General features: G+C 36.2%; 2 protein-coding genes across 6 annotated transcripts in view; one reads left to right on the forward strand and one right to left on the reverse strand.

Moving 5' to 3' along the window:
• SNF4Agamma (SNF4/AMP-activated protein kinase gamma subunit) overlaps positions 1-13,354 on the forward strand; it is a 591,124-nt gene that overhangs the window by 95,999 nt on the left and 481,771 nt on the right. The window lies entirely within an intron of this gene.
• Positions 739-2,776, reverse strand: cDIP (Common Dpr-interacting protein). Its single transcript, XM_067781474.1, has one exon. The coding sequence runs from the start codon at positions 2,643-2,645 to the stop codon at positions 849-851; it is 1,797 nt and encodes a 598-aa protein (XP_067637575.1). The 5' UTR covers positions 2,646-2,776; the 3' UTR covers positions 739-848.

The raw sequence follows: 13,354 nt of genomic DNA on the forward strand, positions 1-13,354 counted from the left end.
CAGCAGGCATTGTGTTTGCGCGGTGGGCCAGGAATATGCAGTAGGTACATATAATATTAGGGTGGGCGTTAAATGCGGAATAGATATTGTGGCGTAGTATTTGCTACGTACATAGTCACTTTCTCGTACCCAAGAATTCGTGAAAAATATGACGCACACGCTCTTTTTATCTATCTTTACGATGTCAGCAATCTCACTACATTTCATTTTACGATTATTTCGAATAAAGTAACTGTCTTATTTGGACGACAAGAACGTGGTGCATCATTGGTGTCTCCCCGACCGCTTTTAAATTCAGCATACCAAGAACAAGTTCTTGAGTAATCGTTGTGACTTGTAAACAAATAAACAAAATGACATGAAATTTGGACAGGTGACGTTCATACTTTCTAATAACTATATGGATTTAATCATAGTGGCGCAATCTAGATGCAGTCTAAAGACATACCTACCGACGTGCTAAATAGTAGACAATTTTTAAAAATAAGGTAGATAGGGGTACGTTGTTGATAGTACGCTCCGAAAAATATAACCATTAAGGCACTGGCCCGACCATATCGATACCGATTCGGTGTGACTACATTGAACCTTCTAAGTCACTCAACTCCTTTCTTGTGTGTGGAGTTTGGGTCCCAAGAGGTCTGTCTGTTACATAAACACCATTCCCGGGGTTGTAGAAGCTATAGATTGCGCTGAAACTCCTTGAAAGATGAAATCTATTTAAAAGTTTTTTTCAACTAATTTTTGTTTACTCGTTTAATTTTGATCACTAATTTTAGTATATACGTTTCGAAAAATTATACCAAATTATTATTTTTTATTTTTTTAAATATATAAATATTCCAAATTTAAACAGTTATAGTGACATGTTGCATAAGCGAAGCATTCAAGCGCTCAAAAGCCTGCAAACGTCTATTCAAACCGTCGATCATTTGATAGGCATGATCGAACTTCTGCTCGTAAATATTCACAATAGCTTTGAGTTCACGACGCAGCGAATCGTATTCACTATCCGAGGACGCTTGCAATTGCGCAGGTTTCTCAAATCCATTCGCACTCGTCACTTCAAATTGTTGATTTGAGCTCGATTCCCCACTGTCGCTATCATCTTCCAAACGGTACATGCACGCAATATCATTAATGTATTCACCCGGGAATTCGGGATCCATGCGATCATAACCATAAGCAATTGTGAATGGCTTAAGCAGCATATCCATAAGAATAATCAAATTATAACAATTCCAATCATTGCCGCGTATATCGAAATGACTTAAGTGTTCCAAATACTTAAAATTTTCTGGATGAATTTCGCGCAACTTATTATAAGAAACATTAAGAAATATAAGTTGAGTTTGTTCTGCTATTGCCTCTATAGGTAATGCTCGCAAGCCAGTATTACCAAGATCCAAACGTTTCAGTGAGTTAACTTGCCATGGCGAAGGCAGCGTGTGCAGGGCAGGATTATCGCCTAAATCAAGCATTTCCAATTTTGAAGCGCGAGTCAATGAAGCAATTTGTTGCAGAGAATTATTACGTAAATTCAAGGTCTCTAAATCTTCCGGTTGTGCAAAATAGAGCTCAAGTATATGATTATAACTGAGATCAACATTACGCACATAACCGTAAATATTGACACGCGTGAGCGCACAGCTCGAAGCGATCAAGTTATGTAACTTAGTTAGCATTAGAACAAGCGTACGCAACTCCACATTACCGACCAGATCCAAAATGATGAGCTGCGTTTGACGACGCAAAATCTTCTGATCAATATGTTGTAGACGATTTGCGCCCAATTTGAGAATTTTTAAATTCAAATTATTCAGAAAGAGTTGATCGTTGAGTATACGCAAACGATTGTTGTTTAAATGTAATTCTTGTAGGGCGTTCAGCTGTTCAAACAAACTTCTCGGCAGTTGCGTTAAACGATTATCACTCAAATCTAAATAACGTAAATCGTTAAGTCCTGCAAAACTTTTAGCATGCAATTGCTCTATGAGATTCGCATCAAGAAAGAGATATTGCAAATCACTAGCAAATTTAAAAGTTGATTCATCAATCGTGCGCAAACGATTATCCGAGAGTAAGAGTACACGTAAATTTTGTGCCATCAAAAAACATTCCCATGTCACAAGTTCTATCGAACAATTACGCATATCCAATTCTTGTATGGTCGCTGAATAGAAGAGATGTAGCGGAAAATGTGCGAATGTTGAATTTTCGAATACGAGCGCTTCATAGTTATACGCATTCACTATATCGTATGTATCATCATTGCTATTGATACGCACCTCGGGTGGTATGTCAAAAAAGGCGACCTCATCTAAACGATTATAATTGAAATTGTAGCAGTAACGATCGAGACAACGATCGGTTAGTGTTTTAATGTATTGCAGTTGTGGGCGTGGCTGTTCGTATGCATTCGTTGTTTCTACGCTGTTTTGTATGCGTGTTGTAGTCGTCGTGGTTGATTGTGGTGGTGCCTTATTATCATCCTCGTCTATACTTTGTAGATTGACTTCCATTTCACTTGTGTCTTCAGCTGACGTTTCGTCTGCGCTGATCTCATCATCTTCACAGCGCACAACAAAGGGCGCGTTCAGACAAAGCGCGATTAGCGCGATAAGAAAACCGTGTTTCAAGTTCATTTTTTGTTTACCGCAGTAGAAATATATATACACTTTTTAAAAATATATTTCATTAAATATTCTAATATAAGCTTTGAAACAATTTTGCACCGTATTCGTTGAGCTTCGCGTTTAGACTGATCTCACTGTTGCGTGCAAAATTTTGCTTGTGATTTTCTCCCCGATCTACATATTTATTGAGTTTGCTAAATCAAAACAAAAATATTTAATAATATTACATTATTAGTCTATTAATATGCTGATATTTTGTTTTTGTTTCGCTACTTTTTCCACGAAAAATAATAAAAGTCATTATATTGCAAATTATATACAAATTTTAGTGGCATTGTTGTTTTCGCATTTGTAAAAAAACTCATCATTTTGCTCGGTATGTCATATAAAATTGACCTTTGCTGTTTTTTTGCAGCGTTGTTCCTATTTAAATTTCAAACTTATTATAATAATCATTTTTAATTTTTATACTCAGTTGAGCAGAGCTCACAGAGTATATTAAGTTTGATTGCATAACGGTTGGTTGTACAGGTATAAAGAAATCGAGATAGATATAGACTTCCATATATCAAAATCATCAGTATCGAAAAAAAATTTGATTGAGCCATGTCCGTCCGTCCGTCCGTCCGTTAACACGATAACTTGAGTAAATTTTGAGGTATCTTGATGAAATTTGGTATGTAGGTTCCTGAGCACTCATCTCAGATTGCTGTTTAAAATGAACGATATCGGAGTATAACCACGCCCACTTTTTCGATATCGAAAATTTCGAAAAACCGAAAATGTGCAATAATTCATTACCAAAGACAGATAAAGCGTTGAAACTTGGTAGGTGAGTTGAACTTATGACGCAGAATAGAAAATTAGTAAAATTTTGGACAATGGGCGTGGCACCGCCCACTTTTAAAAGAAGGTAATTTAAAACTTTTGCAAGCTGTAATTTGGCAGTCGTTGAAGATATCGTGATGAAATTTGGCAGGAACGTTACTCTTATTACTATATGTAAGCTTAATAAAAATTAGCAAAATCGGAGAAGGACCACGCCTACTAAAAAAATTTTTTTTTTTTAAGTAAAATTTTAACAAAAAATTTAATATCTTTGCAGTATATAAGTAAATTATGTCAACATTCAACTTTTATAAAAGAAAATTTCAAAATGGGCGTGGCTCCGCCCTTTTTCATTTAATTTGTCTAGGATATTTTTAACGCCATAAGTCGAACAAAAATTAACCAATCCTTTTGAAATTTGGTAGGGGCATAGATCTTATGACGTTAACTGTTTTCTGTGAAAATGGGCGAAATCGGTTAATGCCACGCCCAGTTTTTATACACAGTCGTCCGTCTGTCCTTCCGCATGGCCGTTACCACGATAACTTGAGCAAAAATCGATATATCTTTACTAAACTCAGTTCACGTACTTATCTGAACTCACTTTGTATTGGTGTAAAAAACGGCCGAAATCCGACTATGACCACGCCCACTTTTTCGATATCGAAAATTACAAAAATGAAAAAAATACCATAATTCTGTACCAAATACGAAAAAGGGATGAAACATGGTAATTGGATTGGTTTATTGACGCGAAATATAACTTTAGAAAAAACTTTGTAAAATGGTTGTGATACCTACCATATTAAGTAGAAGAAAATGAAAAAGTTCTGCAGGGCGAAATAAAAAACCCTTGAAATCTTGGCAGGTATTACATATATAAATAAATTAGCGGTATCCAACAGATGATGTTCTAGGTCACCCTGGTCCACATTTTGGTAGATATCTGGAAAACGCCTACACATATACAACTACCACCACTCCCTTTTAAAACTCTCATTAATACCTTTAATTTGAGACCCATATCGTACAAACACATTCTAGAGTCACCCCTGGTCCACCTTTATGGCGATATCTCGAAAAGGCGTCCACCTATAGAACTAAGCCCCACGCCCTTTTAAAATACTCATTAACACCTTTCATTTGATACCCGTATCTTACAAACATATTCTAAAGTCACCCCTGGTCCACCTTTATGGCGATATCTCGAAAAGGCGAACACCTATAGAACGAAGGCCCACTTCCTTTTAAAAATACTCACTAACACCTTTCATTTGATACCCATATCGTACAAACAAAGTCTAGAGTCACCCCTGGTCCACCTTTATTGCGATACCTCGAAAAGGCGTCCAACTATAGAACTAAGGTCCACTCCCTTTTAAAATACTCATTAACACCTTTCGTTTGATACCCATATTGCACAAACGCATTCTAGAGTCACCCCTGGTCCACCTTTATGGCGATATCTCGAAACGGCGACCACCTATACAACTACCACCACTCCCTTTTAAAACCCTTATTAATACCTTTAATTTGATACCCATATCGTACAAACAAATTCTAGGGTCACACCTGGTCCACCTTTATGGCGATATCTCGAAACGGCGTCCACCTATGGAACTAAGCATCACTCCCTGTTAAAATACTCATTAACACCTTTCTTTTGATGCCCATATTGTACAAACAAATACTAGGGTCACCCCTGGTCCACCTTTATTGCGATATCTCGAAACGGCGTCCACCTATGGAACTAAGGATTATTCCCTTTTAAAATACTCATTAACACCTTTCATTTGATACCTATATCGTACAAACGCATTCTATAGTCACCCCTGGTCCACCTTTATGCCGATATTTCGAAAAGGCGACCACCTATACAACTACCACCACTCCCTTTTAAAACCCACCTTTCATTTGATACCCATATCCTACAAAAAATTTTAGAGTCAACCCTGATCCACCTTTATGGATATATCCCTAAATGGCGTCCACCTATAGAACTATGGCCCACTTTCTTATAAAATACTCTTTAATGCCCTTCATTTGATACACATGTCATACAAACACATTCCAGGGTTTCCCTCGGTTCATTTTCCTACATGGTTATTTTCCCTTATGTTGTCACCATAGCTCTCAACTGAGTATGTAATGTTGGGTTACACCCGAACTTAACCTTCTTACTTGTTTTTAATTTTTTTTTTTTTTTTTTGTTTGCATCGTTTTATACTGATGAGCTTGCGGACGAACGAACAAAGGCGGAAGACTTGGGATAACTTTTTCGAGGGCAACCCCAAACTTTATTCGCATGAGATAACGGTGAATTCCGCGGAATATTCTGAATTAAATTCCGAAATTCGTTGCTAGCTGACAGCTGAAAGCGGGAACAAAGCTCTGCGGGTTAGGGGGTTATAATATACCCGCGGTAGGTGTGCCTGTCGTAAGAGGCGACTAAAATAGCAAATAGATTCAAGGGGTTGTGTAGAGCAACCCTTTCAAGGTGTTCCTAGCGCAATATATAGCTTCTCCAACCCAATTGTCAACCTCACCTATTCGTGGCGAATCCTGTTTACTCCTCATGGATCTGGGGGTGGGAGGGCGGTATGGCCTAGAAGGTCGCATGTGGTCATAAGAAATCGTTCCCGAGATGGTCGGGCTTGGTACCGGAACGTACCGGATCTGCAACCGGCAAATGGCCATCAACATCGATAACACTCCCCAAGGCCTTCGGGGAGTGTCCTTATCGCTACAACAACAACAACAAAATCGGAGGAGGGAGAGACTTGTAAACCTCAATTTTCCGAAAGCAGAACGGCGAATACAATCTTGTTACTTCGAAATCGTATCACACTTCACGTATTTTATCAATGGAAAGTTCGACACGTAATACAACACATAAAAGCTAATTTTCATTGGAATGCTTTCGACCAGTATTTCCAAGACAAAAATCAAAGCTTTTTCCTCCCTGCTACCATACGAGATAAGGCACGGAACAGACTCCCTAATCAAGGTTGCGATTCATAGCATTAATGCGATAAATACATTTCTGAGTGAGCTGTTTTCGATCATATATCAAAAAACAAAAGTTTGCGCCAGTCGAACACAGGTTACGTGATTCATAGTATTTATCCTTAGCACACACTTCTGCATTCTAAAGCCTTCGAATGCATTTTAAATAAAATAATTAAAAGAATTTTTAAGTTAAACGGTTTTATTGAAAACAATACTTACATGAAGTAATAATAATACTAAAAGCTAGAAAATAATTAGGTAGGTCCTAGGTAATAGTCATCACACTCCTCATCAATATAGGGCATTGATCAGACAATTAAATCAAAGAGTTGGGCGCGTCTAAAAAATGTGAGGTTCAGATCGTTGTACATAAGACTACTAATAGAAATTTACGCGTCCAAAGCTTTTATTTAATTGTCTGTTCAACTCCCTAGATTGATGAGGAGTGCGATGACTAGTACCTAGGACCTACCTAATTATTTTCTAACTTAAATTTTTTTTATTATTATTTTTTTTTTCGAGGTTTTAGTCTTTATTTAATTGCCTATTATTTCTCGTTCTATTTAGTTCATTTAGTTACTCATTATTACAAGGACTCTTTCCTGACAATTTGTTACAATCTAAGTCCTCAATACATAATCCTTCCAAAGACTTTACTCGACTCTGCGCCACGTATGCTTGTCCCTCCTGGAACTCCAAAATATTTTGATGTCACTTCTAGCTGACTGTATGTAATATTTGTTCCAAATATTGGCCTAATCGACCACAAATACGATATTTTTGAATATCTCGATCCTTGCGCCAGCTAGCGGCGATTTTTTTATTATTGCATTGTCATTGGGTTCTGAACTATATTCCGCGTTTCGAGCTTGTAGCTTATCGGGAAGTTACTTAAATTTTAATAATAAAATTCATTCACAACGGCCGTTTAAAAAGATGACAGCACCGATTGAGCTTCGACGTAAGAAAATTTGTTTTTAACTTAGTTCAATAAACTTTGAATGTGCTTGCAGTTCGGAATCAGCTATTCACAGCTAAAGTAGTGTAACGAATTTTCGAAAATTCCTGATAATTATACACTTTCTGCTAACGGTCGAATCGCTGAACTGTCGAATAAATAACTCCAATATTTAGTATTGCAAAATGGTCTTTATTAGACTACTTTGGGAGTAGTACTTCACAATTATACGTCACTAATAGCGTGTTTAAATCAAACTGTTTAACTGATTCCTCAGCTTGCGTTGCTTTTATACTCTCGGTACGTTTCACGCACTTGCCTTCTAGAACAGTTGTATTTCTTGCTTGGTTATTTAGCTATGTATATACATGTATATCTGTAGTTTATGCTTTTCTTCTAGCCATATGCGTATATATGCGTGAGTAAGGACTTCTGATTTTAGCTCTCTGCTTCAAGCTGTTGGTTATGTTTGTGGAATATTCTTCGTTGCCTTGTACATACGTAATTGTGGCTGCTTGCTGTTATTGTGATTATTTAGTAACAGCATAGTAATGCTAATATTCGCCACAATAGGGTAGATATAACCAAGTCAATATACCAAGCGATCACGTCCAATGAATTCCAAGAGGCTTGACGTATTTATTTGTTACTGTTAAATGGGGTGACAATTATGAAACAAGGGAACATTAATCGGGTCCATAAGCATTTTTTCAATATCGAAGCATAAAACCCCCAACTACATTGTGAAGACCACGCAGAAAAAATAGTAATGTTGTATTGACATCTAAGAAATGTACGTTTGACAAAAAAATAATGCAAACTTCACATTATTGTTAAAACAGGTTTGATTTTTATAAAATTTTATCACTCTATGCAGCACTTCAGCCTTTTATCTAATGAAACTTAAGTGCAAGCCTATAGAAAAAAGTTGTAGAGAATATCTGAAAACATGAAATGGTTAAAGTTAGCAGGAGGTATCTTTAATCTTTGCACGGCTTTAAAGTTCCACCGTGGCGATTCCTACTCAGTACCTGAGCTTTCGTCCATTTCGACTGTCTCTACGCCTTTGGTAACAACTATGACTGTAATGATATGAGCTGTTTCCTCCATTTTCGAGTCGAACAATTAGCTACATAGCTCCATACTCGCAAAGTCGCTTGCGGTATGATATCCAACAAATGACCGGCTCTTCCTTTCCTCACGCGAGCAGGCACCCAGGATGTGGTGGAGGCAGTATCGTTCTGTCCGCTTAAGACGTTTTCAGATTTCCCGTACGCAACGCCTGAGGTTGGGGATTTTGCGGGTTCACTTCCGGTTCATCCGGCGGCCACCGTTGTGTGGTGGTAGCGTGCTCCGTTTGATACACCGAAAATCCTGGGTTCACTACCGGGCAAAGCAACATCAAAATTTTAGAGACAAGTTTTTTCAGTTAGCAGAAAGTTTTTCTAAGCGCGGTCGCCTGTCGGTAGTGATTTGGCAAGCACTCCGAGTATATTTCTGCCATCAAAATCTTCTTTGTGAAAACTCATTTGTCTTGCAGTCGCCGCCTGGAGTCGGCATAAAATATGTATGTTCCGACCTGCCAAATTAAAATAAGCACGACGCAAACTGGTAGAGAAGCTCGTCCTAAAATTTCTTCGGAGGTTATCGTGCCTTACATTTATTTCTTATTCCAGTTCATCCAACGCCGGATCCTCCATTACTGGTTCTCTTTCTGGATCCGCTGAGTGATGGTGTAGAAACAGTAGCTTAATACTTCACGAAAGGTCTCGGTACCAGCGATCGATACAGCGTTAATGGCAATATTCACGTAACACAGCTTTTCCCTGATCTTGGTTACTTTAACTACCTTCCAATGCTTGGTGAGTAGGCCAAAGGTTTCGGTACGATTTTTCCAGAATGGCCTTGGACGTATACGGTTTAGCGACTGGTGTCCAGGTTCAGGCTCGTGGTGTTCAAAGGAATTCTTCCTTATGCCCTATCGCCAAGACTACTGCTCACCGACCGGTGCGTTCACTTCTTAATCGGCAAAATACACTTACTTAATGCGCCTTTGATGCCAACCGACATCACAAATGACAGACACACAACCTGGTTTGTTCTCTATGACATCTACGTAGACGCCGCGCACTGTTTTGCAATTGTCTGGGCTAATGTTTTTATCAGGGTGAAATAAATAATTGTATAACTTATAAAACAAATTTTGAATTTGAAACCCCCTTTATTTCGGAACTGCAATTTTTTTCATAATTTTGTATATTTATATTAACAAAAGCAAACTATATTAGCCAGTCAGCCGTGGAACACTTTGCTAAGCCGCTCAAGCATTTGCTTCTCTGGTTGATTCTATAACATTTGTTTATAATAGCTGAACCGCTCAAAATAGTTACGGCTGAGTAAATCGAGCTAATTAACAGCTTAGTTGACATTATCTATTTTTTATTTTACAATGTTTTCATGGCGTTTATGATGTTGTTAGCGTATTTATTTTTGTTGTTTTATGTTTTGATTTTGCGAAAATCTCGCCCGAGTTTATTTGAATAATTTGAATACTGGCTTCGTAATTTGTTTTCTCTTAATAGATTGGATAAACATTCGGAAAACAATAATGCTGCATTCACACAATAGTTTTTACCTTTCAGAGAATAAGAACTCTCCGTGAACTTCCCACTAAGTAGGCATACTGATCCGTGGAAAGGGGAAGTCATCGATGACTACCAGTATTTGTATGCCTAGTAATATCTTCAAGGCCAACTCTACTCTATATATTGTGACGAATATTAGGAACACTAAGCGATACTACCATCGCTAAGCCGATACTAAGCAGTATGTATATAAACAAATCAATCATCATGTACACACATACATACACGGCAACAGAGAGATACTCACAAACGCACGTCATCATCAGCCAAAGCAGTACTCACATATACACACGCATATGGATACAAATTACAAATATACATGTGTATAGCTGGTAAAAATAGTATCTAGTTCACGAAATTACTAGACCTTAGGAGAAATAGGTGAACGAGGAAACCGAAGAGTATAAAATTAGCACAAGCTGAGGCATGACTAAACAATTTGATTTAAGCACGCTATCAGTTGCGATGTGAAGTTTAATTGCGAAGTACTTTCAATGTAGTCTAATAAATAAAATTTTGTAATACATAATATGGGAGTGTTTTATTCAACAGTTTAGGGATACGAACGTAAGCAGAAGGTTACAAATAAGCGGAATTTCCCTAAATTCGTTACAATATTGTAACGAATTCTGGGGATTTCTGATATTTATTTACCTTCTGCTAACGTTCGAATCGCTAAACTGTTGAATAAATCACTCGAATATTCAGTATTGCAAACTAGTCTTTATTTAGATTACTTTGGGAGTAGTACTTCACAATTATATTTCACAACCAATAGCGTGTTGCCTCGTCCGCATATTTCTCCAAAGGTCTAGACGTTTCACCTTCTAGAACTGTTGTATCTTCTGATTGGTAATTTAGTTATAAGCGTGTGTATGTGTGAGTAAGAACTTCGGCTGATGATTACATGTGTGTGTGTGAGATATCTCTTCACTACGAGCTGCGGGTTATGTGTGTGCATGTACTTCTCGTCGCCTTGGTGATGATTGATGAGTTTACGTACACAAGTGTGGCTTGCTTTAATGTTTTTGTGTTGTGATTATTTACTTACAGCATTAGTGATGGTAATATTCGCCACAATATATATATAGCGGGCACTTTATGGATTTGTTCACATAAGAAGATAAAATTTCTCTTAATTTGTTTTTTTGTTAAAAGTTTAAAAGCCTTAGCCATAAGCTTTGTGCCATCTACGAAAATCTTGATAAGAAAACAAAAAATTTTCGTTCAAGGTTGACTTAGGTATCTCACATCCCATTAAGCCAATCTAACAATAGACTGATTGCATATTTCATTGCAAAGATACTAAGTTTATGCGTTAAGTCAGAAAATCTAATGTAAACGTTGGGTATTTCCACAGCAAATGCTACAAAATTTCCTGATAAGCGAAATATGCTAAAGCTTTCAAAGGCCGACAAACCATTTTGCCAGATTAAGTCAATTTGTTTAATTAGCAATACTTCATTTAACCAAATTTTACTATATCAACTCTTCCATTTTAGCAAAACGTGCGGTTTGGCTTTCGGTTTTTATCGCAAAACAAATTGCCAAACCTTATCAGACATATTGGCACTTTGGTAATGTGACAAGTGAAATATGTTTACGATTACAATTAAAACAAAGATAAATAAAGGTGAATAAGTCAGCATTTTGGACAATACTGATTAATTTATACCCTGTTGGAAGTTTTAAGTGCAACCTAGAAATTCTTTTAAGCTGGAGTGCAGTTTTGTATTGTGTTTGCCTCTCTTTTCATCTATTTCGTCCATTTCTTTCACCTCTTCTGTCTCTCTTCTCTTCTTATATGCCCACAGCTCTTTATTATCTTTCGAAGTATCCCTATCTGTATCACTTAATTCCCCTACACTGCCTTCACTTTTCCTTACTATATCGCACAATCTACTTCGTCCTTTACCGCACTCCTATATTTATTCCTCTCTCTCTTTCACTTTCTCACTATTAGCGTTTATGTATCTCTCCTTTCTCCACTTTTTTCCTCTTTCTCTCTCCTGTTCTCTCTATTTGTCTATATTTTTCTTCCTTATTAATTTCTTCTCCCTCATACTATTTATTCAAACTGAACATTTTCTTTTATATTTCTTTGTTTTTATCGCTTTTGGTATCCAATATCAATATACCAGTAAAAATTGGATTTCCAAATTTTTTTGAAGTAATTCACATTTCAAAAATTCTTCGAAGTTCGAAATTTTGACTATTTTTGAAATTGCCGATCAAAGTATTTCTAGTTACATTTTTTTCGAACGAAACAGTTTTATTAAGCAATGCTTTAAAATATAGCTAAAATCGCTCTTGGCATCCAATATCAAAATGTTAGAAAAAATCGGATTTCGAGATTGTTTAAGTAACTTACATTTCAATATTTTTTCGAAGTACATTTTTTTTGAAATATGGACTATTTTTTAAATTACCGATCTTAAGTGTGTCCGTTTTATCGAAATAAGGACCAATGGTATAGAATCATGGCTTCGAAAAATTTTCGAAATAAAACTTTCTTGGAATCTGAAGTTGTTTTCATTTGTTCAAACCATTTAAACATGCCTGTAGATTTTTCTTACTTTCCCGAGATTGGTAGGTAATTTTAAACACTGAAACAAACAAATTCTGTGACGACTCGTTTCGAAAGTTTTTGAAGTTTTATTTTACAGTTTTTGATTTAAAAATTTTAGGTATTTTCAAAGTTATTAATAAGAACTGCCTGCATATGTGGATTAAAAAGACAAAAAAATGGATGTGCCTAAATCTTGGACGTCATTAAAAAGTTTTCGAAATAAATTTTTTTGTTTTCGAACTTAACAGTGTTTTGACGTTGCTTATAGCTTTTGTTTGTTTCTGTCGCTTTTGGTATCTAATATCAAAATGTAAGTAAAAACTTCAATTTAAAAATTTTTAAAATAAACGACATATTTAAGATTTTGGAAGTAACATTTATTTCGAAATTTTAATTATTTTTGAAATTAGGCTCAATGTTAGAAAATCATTTGTTGGAAAACTGAAACTGTTGCCTACTTTTCCCAAAATTCGTCTGCATGTTTTGGGATTTCTTTTTCGGATTTTGCATTTTTGAAATACGAAACTAATATATTGCAATGAAAAAAGTTGTTAAATCGAATGTTTCTTACATTTTTATTTAAACAGTTTTTGGTTTTAAATTTGAAGTATATTCAAGTTTATTAATATAAAAAAAATTTAAGATAAAGATAATTTTTGTGGTTATATCTTAAATTAAAAATGTATGATAACAATAATAAGACAAAAAA

This window comes from Eurosta solidaginis, chromosome 1, assembly GCF_040869045.1.
Source record: "Eurosta solidaginis isolate ZX-2024a chromosome 1, ASM4086904v1, whole genome shotgun sequence".
Taxonomy (NCBI): Eukaryota; Metazoa; Arthropoda; class Insecta; order Diptera; family Tephritidae; genus Eurosta; species Eurosta solidaginis.